Source organism: Dasypus novemcinctus, chromosome 11 (assembly GCF_030445035.2).
Source record: "Dasypus novemcinctus isolate mDasNov1 chromosome 11, mDasNov1.1.hap2, whole genome shotgun sequence".
NCBI classification, from domain to species: Eukaryota; Metazoa; Chordata; class Mammalia; order Cingulata; family Dasypodidae; genus Dasypus; species Dasypus novemcinctus.
Window position 1 is genome coordinate 15,530,701 of NC_080683.1, and position 19,012 is coordinate 15,549,712.

The 19,012-nt window shown below is 51.3% G+C and overlaps 2 protein-coding genes and 1 pseudogene across 3 annotated transcripts; 1 reads left to right on the plus strand and 2 right to left on the minus strand.

Moving 5' to 3' along the window:
* The first annotated feature begins 1,736 nt into the window (after nt 1-1,736).
* On the plus strand, nt 1,737-8,132 carry SLC22A7 (solute carrier family 22 member 7). The gene is made up of 10 exons (XM_004473107.5): nt 1,737-2,235; nt 2,885-2,988; nt 3,122-3,276; nt 3,386-3,554; nt 4,392-4,515; nt 4,764-4,873; nt 5,362-5,576; nt 5,803-5,911; nt 6,643-6,849; nt 7,247-8,132. The coding sequence occupies exons 1-10, from the start codon at nt 1,843-1,845 to the stop codon at nt 7,299-7,301; spliced, it is 1,641 nt and encodes a 546-aa protein (XP_004473164.1). The 5' UTR covers nt 1,737-1,842; the 3' UTR covers nt 7,302-8,132.
* CRIP3 (cysteine rich protein 3) lies at nt 8,102-13,639 on the minus strand. 2 transcript variants are annotated; one of them, XM_058306766.1, is made up of 8 exons: nt 11,048-13,639; nt 10,633-10,727; nt 10,177-10,234; nt 9,949-10,080; nt 9,035-9,106; nt 8,819-8,913; nt 8,660-8,717; nt 8,102-8,484 (listed from the first exon to the last, which is right to left on the minus strand). In XM_058306766.1, the coding sequence occupies exons 1-8, from the start codon at nt 11,088-11,090 to the stop codon at nt 8,423-8,425; spliced, it is 615 nt and encodes a 204-aa protein (XP_058162749.1). In that variant the 5' UTR covers nt 11,091-13,639; the 3' UTR covers nt 8,102-8,422. The 2 variants fall into 2 exon arrangements, with proteins under 2 accessions (XP_058162749.1, XP_058162750.1); XM_058306767.1 differs by lacking the exon at nt 8,660-8,717.
* Nucleotides 13,640-13,643: 4 nt separating this feature from the next.
* Nucleotides 13,644-16,220, minus strand: LOC131280379 (large ribosomal subunit protein uL30-like; annotated as a pseudogene).
* Nucleotides 16,221-19,012: the final 2,792 nt, after the last annotated feature.

The following is a 19,012-nucleotide window of genomic DNA, read 5'->3' on the forward strand; positions in this document are numbered from 1 at the left end:
TGGGGTCACAGGTGGACAAAAGCAAGAAGGAGAGAAGGGATCTCACCCTTGAGCTATACTCCAGGGAGGACTGGGCATCGACCAGGCGAATAAGGGGGAGGCCAACACTGCCCAAGGGACTCTCTGAGGTGCACAGTGCCATCAGGCTGGTGTGTTTGGGGAACTGGAGAGAAGTGGGCATGTTGGAGAGGGGCGGGGAACAGGTGGGGGAGAGGAGCTGGTCCTGGGGGTTCACAGGGGCCAAGCTACAGAGCTGGGCTTTCAGCCTCAGGCAGTGGGAGCTGGTGAAAGGCTTCCCAGCCAAAATGTACCCCTGTTGGATTTGTGTCTTAAAATGTCCAGCATGATGAGCATCTGGAGAATGGGTCAAAAGGGATAAGAAGGGAGGCAGGGAGGTTGCGTAAATTTTCTCAGCCCTCTTACTAGAGGGTAATCTCCCTGAGGACAGGCATTGTGTCTGAGGCATCTTTGTACTTTACTGAGTATCTTGCCTGAACTAGGGGCTCCACAAATACCTCTTCCTGTTATCACCTCCTGCAACCAGCATCCACAATTATCTGCCTCTTGCTTCCTATCACTTCCCCTGGTCTCATGCCTACTCGCACCACTGTTCTCATACCATATCGCTGATTTAACTACTTCCCCAGAGCTTTCTCAGGGGCCCAGCCTGATGCAGAGTAGGATACCTCCCATTCCAGAGCTCTGTCAAAGCAGGGCTCCAGGGCTGGGAGGCAGGGGCCCTGGGCCTCTCTCCAGCTCTGCTGCTGAGTCACTCTGTGACCCCTACATGCACCCCCCACTCCCACCCAGTTTTCTTCTCTGTTCAAAAAGGAAGATAGATTAAATTAGTGGTTTTCACACTTTTTTTTTTTTTTTTTTAAAGCCTGGAACTTTTGTCAAAGAACATCTTCAGAAGCGCACTTATTTTGAAATGTGAACTCCTTGGAACACAATTCGACAACCCCTTGATGGACAAGCCTTCCCAGCTCTGCCAGCCCCGCATTTGGTGAATCAGACTGGACTAAATCTGACATTGCTGGCTTCTGCTGTGCTTTTTCTGCAGGGCCCATGGCTTGGAATGCATGCGAGGGTCAGACTGAGCAAATCCTGGATATCAGGCATTGCAGGTACCTATGACAGAACCTTGGCAAACCCCTCTTTTCCCACCCATCAAGGTACAGCCTAGGAAGGTCCTGGAAATGGAGGAATGGGGCAGGATGGGGGGCCATATATATGGAAAAAAACCCTATGAGAGAAAGTAGGAGGGTGATGTGTGGCCAGGCTACCCAGTACACTTCCAGGTGCCTCTCAGGCCAGGGCATAAGCTCCAGGTGAGGGCCTAGAGGCATAGGGAAGCCTCAGGGCTCAGCAGAAAGAGCCCCTCACCTGGTCAGGGCCTGGCCCTCAGTACTAAAACCTGGGCTGCCAGCCAGGCTGTGGCAGGAAAGAGGCCAGGCTGACCTACAGCCTCCCAGGACAAAGGGCATCTGGGGAGAGCAGGCACCATGCCCTAGGGCCTCCTCTTCCTGGAGAGTCCTGGAGCACTGCTGACCAAGGGGCTGGGTGTTCATCTCCTACATACCCAGCTTCCCCATCACTCAGTCCCTGAGTACCAGCGGGTGAGCCCTGAAGCCACAGTGTCAGTGACCTCTGAACGGACAGCAGTCCCTTTTCCCAGGCGCTGGGCCAGGTAGGCAGGGCTGGATTCTGGCTGCAGACTTTCTGCTCATCAGTCTGTCCTGCACCCGCCCCCAGAGTCCAAGGGTCCAGGAGGTGGGTGGGTTGAGCTGTGCTAGCATTACACAGGGAGCCCACGCTGGGGACGGTTGGTAAGTGGGTGGCATGGCCTTCGAGGAGCTGCTGGAGCAGGTGGGCGGCTTTGGGCCGTTCCAGCTGCGAAATCTAGCACTGTTGGCTCTGCCCCGGGTGCTGCTGCCCATGCACTTTCTCCTGCCCATCTTCCTGGCTGCTGTGCCTGCCCACCACTGTGCCCTGCCCGGCGCCCCTGCCAACATCAGCCACCAGGACGCGTGGCTAGAGGCCCACCTGCCCCGGGAGCCTGATGGCACACTCAGCTCCTGCCTGCGCTTCTCCCACCCCCGCCCCCTCTCCAACACCACGTTGGGGGAGGAGGGACAGAGCCCTGGGCAGCCTGAAGGCCAACCCCCCACAGAGTCCTGCGCGCAGGGCTGGGAGTACGACCGCTCGGAGTTTTCCTCCACTATTGCCACCGAGGTACAGGAACCCAGAGGTGGGGGGACATGTGAGTGGGATGGGCCTGCCACTGCCTTGGGGGGTTACTGTGTGACATTAGATACATGACTTCACCACTTAGAGTGTCAGTTTACCCATCCGTAGGTGAGGACTATGACCATAAGGCAGGAGCACAGCTCCTGGCTTGTAGTAAAGGACACGTTCGCAGGAGCTGCTATTGGGAGGTGAAGAAGGCAAGTGGGGGCTAAGATGGCTCCGGGGAGCTGGGGCAGAGGGCTCAGAAGGGTGTTCCTGCAGCAACAGATGGGGAAACATCAGAGGCCTCCTTCTCTCCCTTCCTTTTCTCAGATCCCATATTTGGGACTTAAATAATCCATCTGGAGGTGGGGTGAGAGTGGGGCAGTCTCCCTCTGGAGAGGGTCAGGACTCCTGTCATCAAGGTCAAGGCCCTCCACGGGAACAAGCTGAGGCTGCAGGACTGGGGAAGGGCAGAGCCTCCTCCCTGCTCCCCGGCCTGGGGTAAATAGTTGGGGAGGGGAAATACCTGGCATGGAGGCAGTGGGAGGACACAGCTGACCACAGAAGGCCCCAGAATCTGGAGAGGAAGGGTTGGTGTCAGCTGGCAGGGGGCCTGTGCTCACGGGAGACCCCTCCCTGCCTGGCCCTGCAGTGGGACCTGGTGTGCGAGCAGAAAGGCCTGAACAGAGCCGCGTCCACCTTCTTCTTCGCTGGTGTGCTGGTGGGGGCCGTGGCCTTTGGATACCTGTCTGACAGGTCGGGTGAGGCGCAGGTGACAGGGGAGTGGGGTGGAGGGACCCTGCCCCTCTAGATGGGGGATGGCCTCACCTACCTCTGTCTCGGGGCCTCCCTCCCCCAGCTGCACTCACCCTGCAGGACCCCCTTGCAGGTTTGGGCGCCGCCGCCTGCTGCTGGTGGCCTACGTGTGTGCCCTGGTGCTGGGCCTGGTGTCCGCAGCCTCGGTCAGCTACGTCATGTTTGTTATCACCCGCACCCTCACTGGCACAGCCCTGGCTGGCTTCACCATCATCGTGATGCCGCTGGGTGAGGCGGGCGAGGGATGGGCAGGGTGTACCGGGCTGGGGGAAGCTGGGGAAGCTGGGCCCAGGGGGCCTTACGGTCCTTCTGTCTCCGGCCCCTTCCCTGGGCCCAGAGCTGGAGTGGCTGGATGTGGAGCATCGCACGGTGGCGGGCGTCCTCAGCGGCATCTTCTGGACAGGAGGCGTGATGCTGCTGGCACTGGTCGGGTATCTGATACGTGACTGGCGATGGCTTCTGCTGGCTGTCACCCTGCCCTGTGCCCCAGGCATCCTCAGCCTGTGGTGAGGCCTTCAGGCACTTGGGGGGCTGGAGATACAGGAACCCAGAGACAGAATTAAGTGGAGACTGAGACTCAGACAGAGAGACAGAGAGAAAGGGAGACGACCAGAGTCAGTGACCAAGAGAACAGAGAGGCATAGAGACCGACAGACAGAGACCGAGGCACAGAGATGGATGAAGATGGCACAGGCCAGTGAGAAACAGAGAACACAATCAGAGAGACAGAGACAGAAGGAGTGAGCGACAGCAAGTCCCCGACCAGGACTGAAGGGCAGGTCCAGAGATACAGCTGGAGCATGACACAGTGAGAGACTTGAGAGGCAGAGATGGAGAGACGAAGCCACAGCCGAGGCTGGCCCTGTGGAGGGGTGGGAGCTGCGTCCGTGTGGGGAGGTGGGGCGGGAAGCCCGGGGAGGAGACTGGGCATTTCTTTGCCTCCAAAGATGACCTGGCTTTGGATGACTCTAGGTATGTTGGTCTCTCCATCCTACACCCTCCTGCCACTCATGGGAAGAGTGGGTGGCTGGGGGCTGCGGTCCTGGTGATGAGGCCAATTCAGTTCAGTAGGGCAGGGCTAGTCAGTCAGTCAGGAAGGGACTCCCAGGTGTGGGGAACCGGAACCTGGGCGAGGAAGCCTGGGAGGAGGTGGTTTTTGAATTGACCTTAAAGGATGAATGAGTGTGTGTGTGTGTGTGTGTGTGTGGGGTGGCTGACATTCCAGGCTAATGGGACTGCACGCACGAGAGCCTGGAAGCTGACAGCCTGTGGTAGTTTAAAGCGTTGTAAGCTGGCTGCAGAGCCCCACTTTCTGACTGAAGGGACTCCTGTTTGTCCCCTAGGTGGGTGCCCGAGTCTGCCCGCTGGCTTCTGACCCAGGGCCGTGTGGAGGAGGCCCATGGGTACCTGCTCCGCTGCGCCAGGATGAATGGGCGGCCTGTGGGTGACAACGGTCTGAGCCGGGAGGTGAGGGTGAATGTGTGTGTGGCCTGTCAAGCGTCCCCCTCCTGGAACCCACTATGTGGCAGGAAAAAAACAAAAACGAAAACAACACACAAAAAACAGTCCTCCATGGAGAGCTCCAAACTCTTTAGGATGTCCTACTCAGCTCTGGTGGGTCACACCTTTGACTCAGGGCCCACCCTTCTCAGCTCCCATGTGCACAACACCTTTGCCACTGCAGAGAGGCACAACCTCACTCCCTCCCCTACCAGGCCCTGAACAAAGTGGCTGTCGGAGAACGGGTGGCTCGCAGACCCTCGTACTTTGACCTGTTCCGCACGCCCCGGCTGCGACACATCTCACTGTGCTGCATGGTGATGTGGTAAGCAAGGGGCTGGCTGGCAACTGGGGTGGGGGGCAGCCTCCAGGACTGTGCCGAGTGTGCAAAGCCTGAGGGACAAGAAGCATGATGGATCAGCCTCTGGGATCTGGGAGCCTCTGGGATCTGGCTGGGGGAGGTTAGAAAACTGCAGGCACCGGACACCTCAGTTCAAATTCAGGCTCTGCCATTTCCTTACTGTTTGACTTGGACAGGCTGGACTTCAACACTTTGAGCCGCAGTGTCCCTTCTATAAAATGGGGATGTTATTGTTTCCTACTTTACAGAGCTGCTGTGAAGATTAGGGTAAAGACTCTGGCTGCTGGGACGTACTGCATTCAGGGAGGATTAAGGGGATGGGAAAGATTCTAGGCAGCGGCGGGCTCTGAAGCAGGGGATGGGGTCCTTCTAAAAGGTCAAGCCTCCCTGAGAAGAAAGGACAAGGGGGATGGGAAAGCGGGCCACCTCAGTGGCATGGTGACCTCCTTCAGGTTTGGAGTGAACTTCTCCTATTACGGCCTGAGCCTGGACGTGTCGGGGCTGGGGCTGAACGTGTACCAGACTCAGCTGCTCTTCGGGGCCGTGGAGATGCCCTCCAAGCTGCTGGTGTACCTGTCAGTGCGCCACGCAGGACGCCGCCTCACGCAGGCAGGGGCGCTGCTGGGCACAGCCATCACCCTGGGCTCCAGGCTGCTGGTGTCCTCTGGTGAGTCCCGCCTGCGGGCCTGGCCACTTCTGGGGAGCCCCGCCCTGGAACCCCACCCGAACCCGGGGACACCACCTCCCGGCCAAGAGGCCCTGCCCTTTCCCGGGTAGCTGGGAAACTCAGCCCGTTAGGTTCCGCCCCCTCTTCAGAACCACCACCTCCCACCCAGGGAGCCCTCTGCTTTCCCACCAGGCCCGGCTCATTGCCTAACCCCCTTTTCCTACAGAGATGTGGTCCTGGAGCATCGCCCTGGCGGTGACCGGGAAGGGTTTTTCTGAAGCCGCCTTCTCCACTGCCTACTTGTTCACGTCGGAGTTGTACCCCACTGTGCTCAGGTGAGTGGGGCCTGGACCCAACAACGCACCTGGGGGCTAAGCTTGTCACATCCCTTAAGACCCCTCCCACCCTGCCACACACACAATGCACCCCAGGCCCTTGCACCCATCCCTCACACCACACCCAGAATACAGAGTTAATCAGTGTCTGCCTGCGTTTGCCTGAGCCTGGGAGAAGTCTGGGCCAACCACCATCTTATCTTGTGCACTGTGTGACCCCTGAGGCAACATCTCTGAGTTTCCCTTAGAAAAAAACAGGTCACAAGAAACTCCATCCTGCTCACCCCCTCACATCCATCACTGTGGAGGCAGAACCACCATTAGAGGTTGCCTCTGGACACAGCATCTGGGGGATCTTTTTGCTAGTTATTGGGCAGTGGCTTCAGGGGGGCAGGTGGAAAGAGGAAGCCTCTACGTAGTTGGTTATGTTTGGAAAGGCTTGACCCTCCTCTAACAACATGGTATGGCCTGTGCAAACTTCCTTCCTCACCCACTTTCTAATGACTTTTCTTTTCCATGAGTTATTACTCTTGATGGTGGCTGATTGGTACTTTGTGAGAATGGGGGTCCTGTAACCTGGCAGAGAAGACCAACTGAAATAAGCGTAGCTTTCTTGGCTGTCTGGGAGAAGGGAGTACCAGGGCCTGCCAACCCTGGAGGGGAGCCACATGGGGCATGAGTTCACCAGGTGGGTCTGAGCGCTGACCCTCTCTCCCATCTTCTCTGAACAGACAGACAGGGATGGGGCTGACTGCCCTGGTGGGCCGGCTCGGGGGCTCACTGGCCCCACTAGCAGCACTGCTGGATGGAGTGTGGCTGCCACTGCCTAAGCTCGCTTATGGGGGCATCGCCCTGCTGGCTGCCTGCACTGCACTCCTGCTGCCAGAGACTAGAAAGATGCAGCTGCCTGAGACCATCCAGGACGTGGAGAAAAAGAGGTGTGTGCACAGGATGGTGTGTTGAACACATATGAGCACATGCTTGTGCATGGTATGTGTGCTCAGGTGCCTGGCACCTTCACATTCAAAGACGTTTGCACTTGTGTACCTGGTGCATGTATGTGAGTATGCACAGGTGAGTATATTTCAGGGGCATGTAAATCATGTGTAAAATATACATGAATCCATATGTGTGCATGTACTCAATACCCAAGATCTGAGGACAAGGTGTATGTGAGCACACTCAAGCATGCTTACACAGCAGTTATGTGTACAAGTATCAAGCATGTGCATGAGTCCTTTGTGGGAGTACACGGGTTTGGATACCAGGGGCAGGCTGGGGTGGCAAACCTGGGGGCTAAACTCTACCTGTGCTCACGGCTCCCTTCCTCCCCAGTGCCCTGTCCAGCCTGCAGGAGGAAGAGATGCCCATGAAGCAAATCGAGAACTGAATGGGCCTGGGGCAGGCCCTCCACAGAAGCTCTGCAGAGGTGTGGGAAAGTAGGAGGAAAGGGCCTGTGGCTGGGGGCACTGAGCCCTCTGTCTAGTGCTGGAGTTGCTGCTGGAGCCCCTTCCCTGTGCTCAGTCAGCTTTGACTATTCTGCCTCTAGCGACAGGGCAACTTCCCAAAATGCAGTGGACCACTGAAGATTTTGGGGACCCTTTCTCCTGTTTGGAGATCTTCTGTGAATAAAGGTGCCTCTAGGGCTAGGGTAGCAGTGAGGAGCTGTGGGAAGAACCCTAGATGGGAGGTCATGGAGTCTTCCCTGGGTTCTGATCCCGGGTTCTCCACTGATTTGCTGTGACCTTGGACATGTGCCTTTTGCTCTTTGGCCTCTGTTCATCTCTCAGATGGATTAATGAAGCATCTTAGCAGGCTTCACCACAGAATCTGTTCTTATGCTCAAATAACATGCTGAAGATGGTACTTTTTCTAGAGATGGTGCTAAAGAAAAGACAGTCCTATGGTAACTTCTGTTATCAATGGGGCTGGCGAACATGCTGTTCACTGTGTAGTTCTGGAAGCTACCCAATGCCAGGGCCAGGAGACTACGAGAACAGAGCTCTTTATTCCCATGGCTGCACCCGCCCCCCAGTGCTCACCCCTGCAGAAAGAAGAGGGGAGGCATCCTGCAGGGCAATGCACCCCCACAGCCACCCTCCCCACCCTCCAACCCTGTGTCTGGGCCTCATGCCCACAGAAGAGGTGAAGGCATGGGAGGCAACATTTTACTGGAGAAACCAGAGAGGATAAGACTCAATAAACACAAATTTTATGTGAACCATGAAGCTCCAGAACTTGTTGGGGAAAGAAGTTGGGAAGGCCAAGGGGCTACCCTTCAAAGTGGGATGGCCTATGTCCCCAGACCTGATAGGAGCGAGAAAGAGAAGAGTTGGCAGAGAAAGTCCAGACTCTGACCCATAGGCCTGTTCCTCCCATGGAGAATAAGCCCTGGCCCCCAAGATCTGACCTTCCCCCATCCCCATGGGACTAGGGAATTCTGTAGCTCTCATTGGACCATGGAGGGGATGGTGGGAGGCCCAAGTTATGGTGTCCTCTCCTGTGACTGTCTCATTTGGGTTTTATATCCACTGGGTCATAGATGTAGCAGCCCACTTCGCCAATGTTCACACCTGAGGGAGAGAGCCCCATTACCAAGGGCCTTTGGGTTGGGGGATGCTGGGTTGAGGGCTGGAAGGAAATGGAAGGAGGCTGGGGTGTGTTTGACCACAGGGGAAGTTGTCCACACATCCCCACAGACAACGTACATGCCATATTTTAGACCCAGTCTGGGCTGGGGCTGCCCACCTTTGGGGCCAAACAGGTAGCCGTAGCAGGGGATGTGGCAGTAGGGGACGCCGTCATGCTGAGACACAGAGAGAAAGACAGCGTGCCTCAGCCTGACCCTCTTCCCATTTCTAGCCTCTCCCTCCTTCCAGCATACCCACCCACCCTTGACCTGCTCACCTCGGCATGGCTCCCAGCAGTCAGCGTCTTCTGGCAGCGCTGGCACCTCAGACAGGGTCTGTGCCAATTTTTGCCCAAAGACATCACCTTCTCAGCTGGTGGGGGAGAGAGACTGTGGTTCTGGGGACAGGGCAGGGAGACCCACCTGCCTTGGACCATCTCCCTGCCCTCTGTTGCACACCCTGCACCACCTCCCCAAGCTATTCCGTTACTTACCAAAATAGACGGGCTCCCCACAGCCAGGGCACAGCGAGGTCTCCCCAGTGAACATCTTCATGTGGGGAGGGCCTTTAAGGGGAAGAGGCCCTGGCTAGGGCTGAAGTGGGGACTAGGGCCTCAGCAGGGCCACCAGCACTTGCCTGTACTTGGCACTGTCCACTTCCAAAAGTCATGCATACTCATCCCCAAACCCCCCGACCAAGCAGCCAAGAGTTTGCCTTCCTTGGGCCCAGAGCCAAGTCTCCTCTGACCCCACCTCCTGCCCCATCCCTCTTTGCAGGAAGGACCACCTGCTTCCTTTCATCCTCCTATGGGCTCAGGTGTCTACCAACCCAAACCTGTCAGCAACTCAATCCTTAGGAAACTTAAGCTGATATCGGAGCTGGCTAGGGCAGGGGTGTCAAGTATTGTGGAGTACAATATCAATGCCTACTCCATGGGGCAGGAGGAAAGAGCAAGAACTGGAGGGGAGAAGCTGAAGAAGGTGAGGGGCTGGCCCCATCCCAATGACCCCTTCCAGTAAGCCATTCCTTCCTGGAGAGGCCAAGTTCCAGGCCAGCTCTATGTCTGACTAGCTTTGTGACTGCACAAGGCTGGGCGCTTGCCCTCTCAGTTTCCTCACTGAAAATGAGATAATGCCACCTGCCCTATTTACCTCTTAACTCAGCAGCTGGCAGAAGGGAAAATAAAAAAAGGTTACAAAACTAAAAAAGCACAAAAGAAAAAAACAAATAAAATAAAAATAAAAAAGATTAAAAAAATAAAACAGGAGGTCACAGATAACTTATCAAGAACAAAGTTGCAGAAATCTGAAGCAGAGGGCTGGGTAGAAGACTGCCACCTGGCCCCACCTTCTGCTCCAGTCAGGGGGAAGTTCAGGAGGAGAGGGGCTGAGGCCCAACCTCACTTACTTTTCTTGCCTTGGGGGAGGCCAGTCCTGGGCCTAGGGGGGCTGAAGCTGCTGGGGCAGAAGGGAGTGGTGTTGGCAGGGGTGGGCGTAGGGGTGTTATAGAGATAGGAGCCCACACCACCAATGTTCACCCCTGCAGAGAGAAGAAGGGAGGCCAAGCTTGAGCTTTCAGCCTCTAGCCACAGGGAGGCTTCTGCTGCCATTGGCCCCCTTCCAGGCTGGTACTTACCCCTGGGTCCAAAGAGAGCCCCATAGCATGGCTTATGGCAATACGGCCTCCCATTGTGCTGGGCATAAGCAGAGGGAAGAGGTTGCTCAGGGCCAAGGGGACCTCATCTTGTGCCCCACAGGCCTCTCCCTAAGACAGGGTGCCAGGTGTGTCTGTCCACTGGCCTGGTCTGGTGGGACTAGGGCGGGTGGAGTGGAGGGCTGTTGCCATTGTGGTGGAGGGAGGAAGGGCAAGAGGAGGTCGGAGGCATTGGTGCTGCTCCTCCCCCAGAGGCATGAGGTCCACTGGGACAACACAAGTTCCCCAAATCCTGGCAGGCATGTGGTCTATGAGGTGGGTGGTGGGGGTTGGCTGCTGTGGTGGCCTTTGAAGGGCCGGCCTCCAGGGCTGAAACTGGGAACCAAGGTCTAGGGGACAGTGACTGACATAAGGCTGTGTGCCCTGGCTGGGCCTCACCTCTGCGTGCCCGCCGGGGGACAAGACGCTGTGGCAGCGCTCACATTTCAGGCAGAAGCGATGCCAGTTCTTGCCCAGGGAGCTCACCTTCTCAGCTGTGGGGGAAAGGTGGAACTAAGGTGGAACTGGGCTGAGACGGGCAACACTCCATTATCTCCTCAGCCATCTGGGGAAGCAGCTCTGCCCACCCTGCTCCCTGGAGACAGTGGGTTCTCCCAGAGGACAGCGAGTCCCAGCGTGATGCGCCCCACCAGGCTCTCAGAGTGGAGAGGGCGCGCTTGGGAGGTAGTGGTGCAGCGGAATGGAACACCCGTATGGAAAGAGTTCTGGGACCGCCCCGCCGCCTGCCCCTCGCATCTTCCTGAGACCCTCACTCACCTCATCATCTCCCTCCCCTCCCTTATCCAAGCCTCACCGAAGAACACCGGTCGCTGGCAACGCGGACAGGTCCAACTCATGGCTCCGCAGCACTGGGGCAAGGGCGCCGCACACAGTAGGTACCGCCGGGGGCGCCGCCCCGCCCCCTCGGCTGGCTCCGCCCACGCTCAGCTTTGAGTCTCATTGGGCTGAAGCCACTGCTCCCCGGCGCGACCAGCCACTACGCAGGCGACCTCTCAGTCACTGCGAACACTGACGCCTCTGACCCATGAGAAGAGAGCGTCCTGCAGCCTCGAGAGCTCCGGACCCCTAGGAGAGGGGTGCAATCAAGAAGCAGGGATGGGTGACAGTTTCTGGCTTGCTGCGGAGAGGGTAAAATGTGCAGAGTACAAAGGCCATGAAAACACTACTCCCCCCAGACGAAAGGGAAAAGCATTTTTTGAAAGAGCTGAGATCCTTTCAAAATCTTCAGTTTAGGGAAGCCCTTAGGAGCAATGGAATCTGAAACCAGGCTTCCTAGATTTGGAGCCTGTCTTTGCTGCATACTGGCTGGCTGCAGGCTAAAATTACTTAACCTTCCTCTGCCTCCATTTTCTTATCTGTAAAATTAGTATGATGATACTAGTCTCTACCTTATAGGATTGCTGGGAGCCATTAGATGAGTTAAAACACGTTAAGTGCCCAAACAGCACCCAGCACATAATGGTATAAAAGCGACAGCTGTAATCATAATGGGTCCCTTACTGAACTCAAAACTCTTAGTTTGGAAGCCTCAAAACGTGGTCTGCATGCAATATTTTCCATATAAAAATACAAACTTGCGTGTTAAACTTAAAAATATAATTTAGGCATCATTTACAATATTTCTAAGTTAGTTTGCTTTAAGATGTTTTACTATTGTTAAAAGTAGCACAGTAGTGCTTCAAAGGTCATTTCAACAAAATGAAAAGATTAGCCACAGAAGAGGAGAAAATCACAAATCTGAGGGCCAAAATAAAGAACTTTAAAAACTCAACAGTAAAGACTGGGAAGTGGCTGTGGCTCAGGTGACTGGGCTCCTGCCTACCACAAAGGAGGTCACTGGTTCATATCCCGGTGTCTCCTAGAGAGGACAGCCAGCTGGCATGATGGGCAGTTGCAGGGAGCTGATGTAGCAAGAGACACAAGAAGAAAAATCATAGTGGGAGACACTACAAAGCAGGGAGTAGAGGTTCCTAGGGCCTTCTAAAAAGAAGACAGTGAGCTGATGCGATGGGCAGGCATGAGCTGATGCTACAGGATGATGCAACAAGAGACACAGGGAGGAAAACGTGAGAGACACAACAAAGCAGGGAGCGGAGGTGGTTCAAGCGATTAGGCACCTCTCTCCTACATCAGAGGTCCCAGGTTCAGCTCTGGGTGCCTCCTAAAGAAACAAGGAAGAACAGACTCATTAAGTACAAATAACAAGGGGGTGGGGAGAAATAAATAAAATCTTTAAAACAAAACAGTAAAGACTACCTAATTATAAAATAGGCAAAGAATTCAATAAACATTTTTCCAGAGATAAACAAATAGCCAATAAACACGTGGAAAGATGGTCAACGCCCTTAATCACTAGAGAAATGCAAATAAAAACTACAATATTTGTCCTTTTGTGTCTGGCTTATTTTACTTAGTATGATGTTTTCAAGGTTTATCCATGCTGTAGCATGTAATATTCCACTATATGTATAGATCACACTTTTTATCCCTTCATCTGTTGATGGACACTTGGGTTGTTTCCACCTCTTGGCTATTGTGAATAATGCTGCTATGAACATTGGTATCTTGCTTTGGAAAGTATTTCAAGATCTTTACTTTTATAACTGCTTCTTAATGGGCTTCTTTAACAAATTTGAATAAACATTACAGTTTTAGCCTGTACTCTTATGCTTCTGCCTTTCTCATCTGTTTCTTCTTGAAGAAGGCAGCTTGAAGTTCACTGCCTTTTGCATAGAGAGTTGCACTTGAGGAGGTTGGGAGATGTGCACTGGTGTGTTTATTCTTAGACACGCTGCCTCATTTAGGAAAGATAACTCCATCTGCCCAGTGAGCTACCCTCCTTTTTCTAATGTCCTTGGTATATTAAATAATCCTTTCCCAGGAAGTGGATGTGGCTCAAATGATAGGGCTTCTGCCTACCATATGGGAGGACCCGGGTTCGATCCCTGGGGCCTCCTGGTAAAAAAGAAGAGAAAGCATGTCTATGTGGCGAGCCAGTGCCCATGTGGTGAGCCAAGTGCCCGTGCAGTGAGCTGAGTGCCTGCGAGTGGCTGTGTGGTGAGCCAAGTGCCCACACGGTGAGCCAAGTGTCTGTGCAGTGAGCCGAGTGCCCACGTGAGTGCCTGCGTAGTGAGCTGAGCACCTGCATGAGAAGATGAGTGCCCACGTGAGTGCCCAGGTGGCGAGCCAGTGCCTGCCCAGCAAGCCAAGTGTGCACAGTAAGCCAGTGCCTATGCAAGTGAGTCATGCAGCAAGATGATGATGCAACAGAAGAGAGAAGAAGGGGCAAGTCAAGGTGAAGCGCAGCAGAAACCAGGAACTGAGGTGGTGCAGCTGATAGGGAACCTCTCTGCACATCAGAGGTCCCCAGGATGGAATCCCGGTGAATCCTAGAAGAGAAAAAATGAGAAGATAAAAAGGGAAATAGATACAGAAGATCACATAGCGAAGGGACACAGACAGCAAAAACAGCACGGCAGGGGGAGAGGAAGGGGGAAAATAAATAAATCTTGTAATAATCTTTTCCTAAGACTTCCCAGTGCTTTTTGCCTTGGATCACTTTGTGCACATGCCTCATTTCTCCCAAGTAGGTCATCTTTACCCCAGCATCCAGCTCAGAGCCCAGTATGAGTAGCAAGCATCAGGGTGTGAGTACCATGCTGCTTTCACACAACTTGCAATGTCAGCGGGCAAATGCTTTACTGCTCCCCATCTTCTGTGGCCTTCTCATATTGTATAGCAGAGACAAATACAGTACGTCTCATCTCTCTTATTTCACTGCTTAGGAAAGACTAGTTGAAGCTCCCTTCTTTCCAAACATTTGCCATCTATTTGCAGGTACAGCAAAGTACAGTATTTCACTCTTCCTTGCCTGATTTCCATTATTCTTACACTAAAAGAGGCTTTGTGAAGACTGCTAACAGGGAAAATTAACATTTCTTGTAGGAATGCATTTACAGTTACTGGCTGGTTTGAAGAATAGTTGATATGACTAAAGTCACTAAATGATAGTTTAAAAAATACCACAAATGGGTAAGTTCAGCAGAGTGTATGTATTAACTACTCAACTGTCAAGGTGCAGTTTGTGTCTTCTCCTCTAAAAGGCAGGCCCCTCTCTCATAGAGATGATTGTATCCTTTGTGCTCCTGCTTTTCCTTGCATAGACCCCTGTCACAGCATTGTAAAGTTGTTTACACTGTTAACTTGTCTTTCTTCAATTGACAGGACTGACTGAAACTTACTTATCTATGTATCTAGCACTGAGTACAAAGTGAATGCTCAGTAAATGATAGCTACTATTAAGCTCTCTAACACTTTTTGCTTCGTGTTTTTTTTATTTTTCAATTTGAAAGCAATCACTGTTTATTAACTGACCAGATTACAAAAATAATCATGGTAGAACCTTAGTTCATCCTTCTAATAAGCCTATGGATCTGGTCTTGCCTGTTGTCAGCATCTCTGACTTTTACAATATGGGTTCTCTTTTTCTTCATTTCACCTCTGGGAGAAGATAATTTGAAGGGCCAGAGGAAGTTGTTTGCTTCTTTGAAACATTTCCCAACAGCATAGACTGCATGAATTAGATTTTCCATGCAGATGATACCATATTTATGAGGAGCTCATGAGATCAATGAGTTATCTGTCAAGGCAATCTGTTTCTTGTTGATTTTGTCATAACCACACTTATAGATTGGTTCATTCACAGACTTCAGGTTCAGGTATCCTCATGCAATATACGGTTCCACAATTCTCAGCATGTTAATTGAGGCCTTGTTGACCTTAACAAAGGTGCCGTTGAAGATCTGGCGAAGGCAAAGCAACTGTAACACTTTTCGGACCTTTGGGTTCAACTACTGATACCTCTGATCCTGATGACAAATGCCAATTTGGGTTCCTCAAGTACATAGAAGGTGCCAGCTTTTCTTGCCATTCTAGCCATTTGAATCTCAGTCCTGTTCATCTGCCTGTGATATTCCTTATGATTGTGCTTAGCTTTTTCACAGATAAGTTTCCTCCTTGCCTTTCGAAGCATCTTTTTTTAAGATTTATTTTTTATTTCTCTCCCCCGCCCCCCCCCCCCATTGTCTGCTCTCTATGTCCATTCGCTGTGTGTTCTTCTGTGCCTGCTTGTATTCTTGTGAGTGGCACCGGGAATTTGTGCCTCTTTTTGTTGTGTCATCTTGCTCTGTCAGCTCTCCATGTGTGCAGTCCACTCCTGGGTGGGCTGCACTTTTTTCGTGTGGGGTGGCTCTCCTTACGGGGTGCACTCTTTGCGCATGGGGCTTCCCTACACAGAGGACACCCCTGCATGGCACAGCATTCCTTGTGTGCATCAGCACTGAGCATGGGCCAGCTCACCACACAGGTCAGGAGGCCCTGGGTTTGAACCCTGGACCTCCCATGTGGTAGGCAGACGCCCTATCAGTTGAGCCAAATCCGTTCCCTTGAAGCATCTTTTGGGCAAACTTCTTTCTCAAGCTTGATCTTCAGTTCAGCAAAATTCCTTCACTTTTACTTAAGGGTTTCTGGCACAGCAGGAACCCTCTTCTTTTCTTTGACACCCTCCATGGTTCCAGCTGGAAAAGAGCTGCTTCACATTTTTAAGCTCCATTATTAGGTACATAAAAGTTTTAGAACTGTTGTGTCTTCTTGATGAATTGACCCTTTTATTATTGTTGTTGGAAAGGCTGAAAAGACTAGCTTTCAACTCCAGGCAAATGAGAAGGATGGTGGTGGTGAAGATAATGACTGCAAACATTTGGAGGGCTGTCACATATATGGAAGAGGTCCTGGATAGAGTGACAGGGAGATAGACTTGAATTCAATCCAAGAAAGAACTTTCTAATAGAGTCCAACATGGGGTGGCTGCTTCAGACAGTAGTGTACTTCCTGGCTCTGGATATGTTCTAAGTAATGCTGGACAACAAACCAAACGATTGTCAGTATTGCAGAAGGGATGCAAGTATCATAAGCTGACAGATTTTTAAGGTCTCATCACAATTTGATAATCTGTGATTCTATGATTCCATTCCCAAAGAAGAGTTTGAAATTTGATTTAGCAAGGGAACATTGCTAAAATAAAGACAGTTATCATCTAAGAAGTGCCAGTCACTGTGTCTGTTATTTCTGATCATCACAACCACCCAATGAGGGCTTTAAATGTATAATAATACATTTCTAATTGTAGAGAAAAGGAAAGTAGTTTGGAGAGGTTAATTAACTTGTTCATCATACAGAATCAAGCATTCTGACTCCAGAGTCCACATTTTTTCTACTCCATGCTCCCAAGCATGTGGTTTCTGCTAAGCTGCCCACTTCTTTCAGCCTGAAAGAATTCTATACTTGTCTGCACAGCACCTCTGTACCTGAATGGAAGAGAGACTACGCAGTAAATAATGGGATGAGGAGCAAGGGGCAGGGAAATATTATTAAAACCTTTCCGTGGCTTCTTTTTTTAAAAAAATTTCCCCTCCTCCTTTGCAGTTTGCTTGCTGTCTGCTCTCTGTGTCCATTTGCTGTGCTCTCTTCTGTGTTCTTGTCTCCCTTCTTTGTTGCATCACCTTGCTGAGTCGGCTCTCCGTGGCGCCTGCGGGCTGAGTGGCACTCCGCAGTGTGCAGGCGAGCCTGCCTTCACAAGGAGGCCCTGGGATGAGAACCCAGGGCTTCCCATATGGTAGACGGGAGCTCATCTGATTGAGCCACAGCCACCTCCCTCCATGGCTTCTTAGTGCCCTTAGTTTTAAGTTGGCTCTAAAATACCCTCCATGCCCAGATCCTCCACCTCTCCAGTCTTCTAGTCATTTTTCCTGTTGTACCAACTCTTCCAACCACATTAAATTAACTTCTTAAACTTGTCAAGCTCTTTTCTATCTCAGGGTCTTTGAAAATGCTCTCTCTTTTCTGGGAAGTCACTTCCCCTGCCTAACTATACCTCTTTCTCCCCTACTCAATACCTGTGGCCCCAGGCCTTTTCTACCACACCATCCTGGTCTAAGGGTAGAAGGAGCCCAGTCAATGACAAACCTGTTTTCTCTGCCTGAGTGCTGAACCAAATGAGGACAAAAATGGCAAATGATACCCATGCATTACCTTTAGTATTGATAAAGGCAAGGTTGGCTTAGCAAAAGAGTCAAATAGGCCTGTCAACTTTCTGCCTACTTCCAAACCCTAGGCCTCATCTGCCTCCTTAGTCTAATAACTTCATAGGGACAGGGACCAAAACTGCCTCACCAACCACTGAGCATGCTTCCAGTGCTTTGTATAATCTCTGGCACACAATGTTCAATAAGTATTTGTTGGTCAATGAGTGTTAAATGGTGAATGAAAGAGACAGGAAGGGACTGATAGGGATTGAGAGTTCATGGAGTATCTAGTAACAACAGAAGTCCTGAAATGAAGTTCAGCTGCCATGGATAAGGTCTCAGGAATTTGTTTCTTAATATACATTAGGATAATTGTGTATGACAAGAAGCAAGGAATATGATTTACACTAATTACTAGGTAAATAAGTAAAAAGAGAACTGAAAATCTGGTTTGGTAACAAGCCAGTCCCATTAATTACAGACATTCACAAGAACTTACTAATTAAACTTAATTGACAAGCAGCACAATTATGTCTATCATTAAATATATGGCAAATGAGAGGCCATATATTTATGGAAAAGTGTTTTGTAAACTGTAAAGCACCTTACAAATATGGCTGCTGTTATATGTCAGGTTAGCTTTTTGGTGAGTTTTGATTACAGCTGTAAACTCCACCCATTTTATGCTTTTGTAGATTTGCTCAAGTACATGGTCATATGCTTGTGAAGCCAGCTATTAAGATAGGGAATCAATAGGTGGATCTGGAACCTGCCAAGATGTCCACATGGACGTCAATAACCTAAAACGGCTGCTGGAAGACTCTCTCCAAGATTCTGACATTCAGAGCAAAAACTTCTTCTGGAAGCCAGAAGAAACTGGGGAGAGTCCCCAAGGACTTTATCACTGGGCCTTCGTGGGGGGGGGGGGGGGCGGGAGGGGGGGGAATGATGGGTGGAGTAATCAATCAAAACAGCAAATAGCTGGGACTCCTCCTAGGCCATTAGCAAAAGGGTGGAATAATTAACAACTGGAAAAGCAGGCCCAAGGCCTGAATGTGCTCTCTTACCTGTGGACCCCTGTTCCTGCCCTCTGTGCACCATTCTGTTGTTTCCCTGCCATGGCTGCCACACAAGTAAAACCTGGGCATTTATAACCTATAATGGGGAATTACATTTTGTAAATCAGCCCCTTACCACTTCCTCTCTACCTGGGACCCATGATCTGTTATGATCTCCTATTTCTCGTCCCTCCCTGCGGGAATAAATTACTGGCCTAACTCACCCAACATGCTCTTGAAAGTTATTTCTGCAGCATAGTCAAGAACCTAACAAAATCCATTAACACTTGGGACTTTTAAGGTATTATTTAGAACCTTGTTTCTAGATGGCTCTTTTGAAAGGGAAATCACTCAGTTTTGGTATGTTAATGAAAAATCAGTTTTACTTCTTTATAGTGTTTCTTAACCTTTATTACCCAAAATCCTTATGCTTTCTCACTCTATCTTCTGCAAATCCCTTCCAACTAGAAAGCTTTACCTTTAGTAGTTCATATTGCTTAAAAATAAATAAATAAAAGGAAACACACACATAAAACAAAGACAGGCTGAATATGCTTTTTTTTCCCCCCAGATTTATTTTTTATTTATTTTTCTCCCCTCCCCCCCCACCCCAGTGGT

Coding starts and splice junctions, on each gene's coding strand:
- CRIP3 (XM_058306766.1), bottom strand. CDS start 11,090: ATGAGTTGGACCTGTCCGCGTTGCCAGCGACCGGTGTTCTTCG. Junction 10,235..10,632: donor CCCCCGGCGGGCACGCAGAG/GTGAGGCCCAGC, acceptor GCTTATGCCCAG/CACAATGGGAGGCCGTATTG. Junction 8,718..8,818: donor CTGCTGGGAGCCATGCCGAG/GTGAGCAGGTCA, acceptor TCTGTGTCTCAG/CATGACGGCGTCCCCTACTG.
- SLC22A7 (XM_004473107.5), top strand. CDS start 1,843: ATGGCCTTCGAGGAGCTGCTGGAGCAGGTGGGCGGCTTTGGGCCGTTC. Junction 2,236..2,884: donor CCTCCACTATTGCCACCGAG/GTACAGGAACCC, acceptor CTGGCCCTGCAG/TGGGACCTGGTGTGCGAGCA. Junction 4,516..4,763: donor ACAACGGTCTGAGCCGGGAG/GTGAGGGTGAAT, acceptor CTCCCCTACCAG/GCCCTGAACAAAGTGGCTGT.